Here is a 6,677-nt window from a genome sequence, read left to right on the forward strand (position 1 = left end):
GTGCTCTGCCCATCGCGGGTATCGAAACCCGGTTTCTAGCGTTGTAAGTCCGCAAACATACCGCTGTGCTACTGGGGGGCTCCAGGGATAACTGTTACCATAAAAATTGTTTACCGTATATTGATGATACCTTCATCTTTTTTAGTAAAAAAAAAGATGAAAATTATTATTCTTAGGGATTCGAATACAATGCGCCACTATATTTGTTATCAATTCGATTACAACATCCATAGTCTTGAGAAGAATGGGTAAAAGATGGGTAAAATGGGTATAAATCTTCCCAGTGATAGCAGCCAAAGCGGGCGAAACATTTCACATGTTTTGCATTATTCTTTCTACTTTCCGAAAGTTTTATGTCTGTCCGTTTGATATTTTTTTCAACTACATAACTAACGTTACAACTAGGTAGGCTTTATCACTAAATCCAGATCTTTCATTAGAACGAGTTTCTGTTACTATATTCTATGGGTATTCGACATTTGTCTTTTTCCACAAGGAATGTATTCAGTCAGCAATTTTGCTTCCAAAAACTATCTGTTATTACATGTTCTTTATTTTGTTTTCCCGTGTTCTTCCAGTTTGGTAGTATGAAAAACAATCCTTGAACATAAAATAAAGTAAAACTCTATTTTGTCATTTAACATTTTCCTTGTTGTGATATCTAATACAATGTTGCAGGAAAAACAATGGGTATATATATAAAAAAAGTCTAGAGCTTGTCTATATTTCTTTCTTCTTTTCTTACTTATATTTGTACCGTGCAGTTCTAGCGAAAATTGATGAGAGGACAATTGAAAATTTAGAAATAAATAACACTACAGAATCGTCAGTTAAAATAGTTGAATTTATTGCAGTTTAAATAAAAATATAACACATATAAAAATATTGAAATACTGTTAATAAAATTTACTTTTTTAAACTTTAAGAAAATACAAACTTAGTTTGAACGGAGTCACAGAGTTATAGTACAATTTGTATGACGCTCAACAACATTACTAAATACAAGATATACAAACTATATCTATTCGCTTTATTGATTTATTTTCTTATTTGTTCTAAGAAATTTAAAATCAATTTTACATGCATGACTTGATTTTAGTGCACGTGTCTTTTAATATTGTTCTGGTTATTGGGGCAAAATCTGGCACTTGAACTATATAATGGCTTGTTTCAAAACATGTCTGTACAATTCTTTCTCTCTTTAGTTGCAACACATTTCATCTCCTAAAGATTAATTTATTTAAACTCTACAATAAATTTCAGGTTTAGTACCGAATTCCTTTACACACACCGTGTTGGCTTTGAAAAACTTAATTTTAATAAACTATAAAGCCTAAACTGTCGTTTCAAATTCAACAATAATAGTAATGTGAATTTTTGATATATTTTTTGCTTTTTATCGATAAAACATATTCCATACAAAGACAGAAAACAATTTTTCAATACACTTGATATTGGAAGAGATATATATATGGATTTAAATTTAATATGAAATACGTTAAACTTGTTGTATCTGATGGAATCATAACATAACCAGTCGGTTATTACATTTTCGACCTATATGTATTCTTCCCCCAGCTTCGTGAGTATTTGTTTGTTTGTTCGACTTCGCGCAAAGCTATACAAGGGCACTCTTTAACAGCGCCCACCGCCAAGTCATGAGCTGCTCTTGTCAGAACGAATAATGAAACTTAACCACCACTCTTATAACGCACCTACGCCCCAAAGCACGAAATGCAATTTTTTTGTGTGTGATAACGGGACAAGAACCATGGAAATTCATCTCTAAGTTCCGGCACCTTACCCAGCAGAAGAGTGGCGAGAAGAAGGTATGAATAAAACTCATAACCGATGGACCTATTTATAGTCATATAAAGCACTCACAGTTGGGTGGTATCCTTACTATTAACCTGCTGGGTTTGATAAGAGCTGTTAATGCTCCAAATTACAGTGTTCAGTTAGTTCTTGTACCCGGTTGCTTCAGGTAATCCCTGTGTCGTATATTTTGTGAGTTTTTTTATATACTAATCCCGTTATAGAGTCAGCGACTCACTTGTTGTAAATTGTCACCATTTCATTTACTAACTGCATTGTGTTATAGTTTTTATTGATCTTGAGATATAATATACTTCACTATGAAGTCAGTGAGTCACGTGTTGTCAACTGTCGACATTTTTACTGACTAAATGCCTTGTGTCGTTATTTTTATTAAAGTTTAGATATACTACACCACAGTATGGAATCAGCGACCTAGTCGTATCATCTATCGACATTTGTACTTACAAAATGCACTATGTAGTTGTTTTTAGTGATGTTTAGATATACTAGAACTCAGTATAGAGTCACGCGTTGTTATCTGTCGACATTTTTACTTACTAACTGCATTGTGTTGTTGTTTTTGTTGCTATTAAATATTCTAAGTTCCAGAATGGAATCAGAGATATGATTTAAATTGTCTTTGTAGACGGCAGAATTCCAGTTCTGATCTCTATGCTGTTAGGGAATGCAGGATCGACAATCCTAAAACAAGTGACCAAATACCAGCTTTGTGGAAATATATAATTGTTTAATGAACAGTCCTGACCCTGAAACATCGGACCAGTCTAACATGAATTAGTAGACGTTTACAAGTATGTTCCAGGCGATCACGTAGGTCTAGATGTGCAAAATGAAAGCTATAGTTACCTCCTCTCAATAAGTACCAAGAAATCCCATGAAGTATATGTAACTAACAACATAAAACAAGGCAACATTGTTACAGTATAACGCATTTGTCTGGCAGGGTAAACATTTATATACATACAAATACTTCGTAAGTCATGTTGTGAGGAGATTGCACATATCAGAGGTGTCCATTCACTTATAAAACAAACAAACTACTGTCGTTTTCAAAACTGTTCATGTCTATCTGTTATCATATGATAATAAAAGACAGTTTATATTGTATAAATATAGCATGGTATGTTGAGAAAATATACTAGCCTATAAGTCATGTGACTACTAACGCTGACTAGTTTTTGCCTACCAGTTTTTTACGTGGAGTAAGTACCTGGATGTTGGACATCATGGCGATTCCTTGTTTCGATTATTTAACAAACCTTAATACATCTCATTAATACCGTATACCGTGTCTTGTGTTTCGATTCTTTCTATTCGACTTTGTTTCACCTTACGAAACTCAAAAACAACATTTTTAGGTCTAACATGGGATAGATCAGACTTTATTTATGTTCTTGTTTATATTTCAAAGTAGGGTAGACCAGGGTAACCTTAGACTAAATACTATAAAGTCTGTCAGATCTTCATGTACATTTGGATTTTTTGGCTTCTAACCGTAATTACTATTCATAACATAGTTGTATGATGATACGAATGCAATAGTCTACATCTTTTAATTCACAATCTGCTATTTAATGGAAATAAATGCATCATCTTCACAGAATCTTACATACCACTCTACGCTGCGCTCATAACTATGGGTGATATATACTCTTGTACACGGGTTTTCTGCAGAGTTGTCAATTAGGGACCCTAACAAGACACCACACCATAGAGTGTCGGTTTGTGTCACTCTTCAAACTCTGACTGAGTTCACCAACAAAGAAAGAGCCAAGAAGCAAAATGGAGAAACTGCAATTTTTATTGAACAAACACAATAAATTGGTGGAAAACAAGGGGAAGTGGTGATGAGAGTGTGCTAAACTGTTGAGAGAGAGGTGTGGAAAATAAATATTTATTAGTTCTCTCTCACCAGACCAATGCGACCTAAAAGAAGGTGAGAATGTTAAAATAAAAACGAACCCTGAAGTTAAAATAAAACAAAGTTAACTAGTGAATTGGTTTTAGTGTGTTTTCCAGAATAGTAAGTAAATGTTACAATGAGTACAAAGACTTTCTGATTTGTAGGAGATTGAATTATTTGCAGTTTTCATAAGCAAATTTGATAAGCTTTTTTTTTTTAATTAGAAATCTCCTGTGTTGATGCCACACATTTATGTAATGGTTCAGTTAACTACTTGGTACAGAATACAAAATGGTGGTAAGCTCCGTCATTTTACAAGCAGTGATGATACGCAGTCATATGGTTTGTAGGCCTGTATGCAAAAAAATTATACTTTACAGTTGAAGAGGGAGATGAATAGTATATACTTGTTTCGTCAATAGACTAAATATTATCTAACAATAATTAAGTATATTTTGCCTTGCCGAAGGATCCCACTTTTTTTCACAGTGGTCCGAACGCGTAGCTTCTGCATTCATTACGATTAAATAACTTCATACTGTATTTTTTGGTTTCACGATTGATTCAATATAATTGGCTAAAAGTCATACCCGTAAAATGTTAAGAGGGAAAAAAGAAAAAGTCACAGTGCAAATATACATTCATGAGATTTTATTCTTATTATTTTTTGTTCTATTTTGACAGGCATCTAGTTCTATTAGAGAAGAGAATGATGTGACGCCTGCAAGCCGAGATCCTGTCAAGCGACCTATTGGAACCCTTATAGAGAATGACCAATTACCCAAAACACATAACGGCAACAACGCTCCATCTCTAGCTGAGGCCACTAATGACAAGATACTTCATTTCTTGGAAGAGAAGGCTTTGGAACGTTTGCTCTCAGAGTTCACACTTAAACGTAGCTCGAAACCAGCAGAAAAACGAAATATTGCGCACTTGGCTCGAAAGGGTTGGTTAACCACTTTGAGGGCGTATAGGCCGACTCGTCCTCCTCCTAAAAATCGCTATTCTCAGAGAATTTACCGGTACAACTGGAAAAGAGAGATGCTGCCATCTGGAGACGAACCAGCTAATTTTAAAGAAAACGGCTCTTTCTTTAAAGATTATGTTGAACTAAATGATGACGAATGTATTGAAACAGGTGATGCACTTGAGCCCGACTTATTAACCAAGAGAAACATCGGTGCTCTTGCTCGATCTGGTAAACTACCCCGCTCGCACGGCAGCACAAACTGGTGGGAGCTGAAAAGAGACAACTACGTCACTCCTGTTCGTCGCTTTTTTCTCGTTATTCCAAATGACCAACTTTCAATTAAACACCAACTTACAGGCATTCAAGAAAAAAAATGTAAAACTGTCCGTTAAAACCAGGTGAAAAAATGTGTCCCGTTTCGTCGGTTCTCATATAGAAGATGTTTCCAAATAAAAGCGTCATTTATTGAACAGTTGTTTCAATAATGAAGACCCTTATCATGTAATCTCCAATGATTTATCGTTTGCTCTTCCCAGTCATACTATTATGTATAACGCAGAAAATAACACAAAACTAGCACCGTACTTAATATTTAATAATATCTAAGTTATAGTTATGTTTTGTTACAGTGATTTGAATGTGTAGTATCAAGAATCGTTGTATTGTTGCTTATTGATACCATAAGGCAAATAAATCTTCAAGGTAATAGTCAGCACGTTAGTATCATATTGTTATTTATTTATTAACATGGGGTAAACAAAGATAAAAGACACTAATTTAAAAACTTGATATTTAACTACAGTCTCACACAGTTTAAACTAACGTCATTCAACTACACTTTGTTGTACGCAACCGCAGACAAGGCCCTTTGCTCAATACCAAAGGTCCTCAGGATTTCCTACAATATTTTCCAACTTCATTTAAATTACTATTTGAAATAGTTACAGAATGTTAATTTAGAGGTAACTTAAACCTATTAATTAATAAAATCAGCTGGCTTGTTTTAACGTTTCATCTTCAAACCTTTTTGCTCTAATAATTATTTTAAATGGTAATATTACACTGTTAATATTTGATGAAATATATGACATAATATACGGAAAACAATGGAACATTTAGTCCTTTAAGAATGCTTTGCACACTCACTCTTGAGTCTGATCCTGATGGTACTTTATCTGTTTCTTGTTATTGTACTTATGCTAAAGGATTAATAGTCACATGATTCAAGTCAATTACAATATTTACCATAGAGTGTTTAGGGTCAGGAATATTACTCATATTTTCACTTGTAAAAAAAGGAGAGAGCATTTAAAAGCCTAGCCATCTCATAATCTTCAACAGACATCTTGCCATCAGCATTCTAGATTTAAGGGCCCAATTCTCATGTTAATACTTTGCTTATTTTCAACATTAACATATTTTAACTCATTATCCCAATTCACTAATGATAATTTTTTCTCATGGTCTTCAAATTTGCTTTTTGAAATTAGGAACTAAATTTTAATTCCTTATTATCTTAACATGTAGTAAAACAGCAAACCTTGTTATGCAAAGATCACTCTTCCCCTAATTCAACTCTTACAACCACATCCTCATTAGTGGTTAACAATAAATATAAAACAGCAGCCTCTCTGCTTGGCTCTCTAACCATTTCGTACAGAAAACCACGCTGAATCACTTGAAGAGATTTCTCTCTATCACCATTTAACTTGTACAATCGCAGCCAATGGTCCTATAATGAAATCTTCCATAAGTATTGCATCAAAATTTTTATTAGTAACATCCTCGTCTCATTATACAGTTACTGACTGACCTCACCTGTCTGACTTATAAAAAGGCCAATTAAAACCTTTCTATGATAGAAACCTCATCAACTTCTTGACTACTGTTTTTTTTTTTTATATCTACAATACAAAGAGCCTGTAGTTCATAATTTATTTCATGAACCACCCCACCCTATCT

General features: G+C 33.9%; 1 protein-coding gene across 1 annotated transcript in view; it reads left to right on the plus strand.

Moving 5' to 3' along the window:
- Positions 1-5,430, plus strand: part of LOC106464378 — a 14,828-nt gene extending 9,398 nt beyond the window's left edge. Inside the window, exon 2 of the mRNA XM_013924513.2 lies at positions 4,427-5,430. Coding sequence (XP_013779967.1) covers positions 4,427-5,107 — 681 coding nt within the window. The 3' untranslated portion in view covers positions 5,108-5,430. The remainder of the gene's footprint in view (positions 1-4,426) is intronic.
- The last annotated feature ends 1,247 nt before the right edge of the window (positions 5,431-6,677 follow it).

Source organism: Limulus polyphemus, unplaced genomic scaffold (genome assembly GCF_000517525.1).
Source record: "Limulus polyphemus unplaced genomic scaffold, Limulus_polyphemus-2.1.2 Scaffold1633, whole genome shotgun sequence".
Classification (NCBI taxonomy): Eukaryota; Metazoa; Arthropoda; class Merostomata; order Xiphosura; family Limulidae; genus Limulus; species Limulus polyphemus.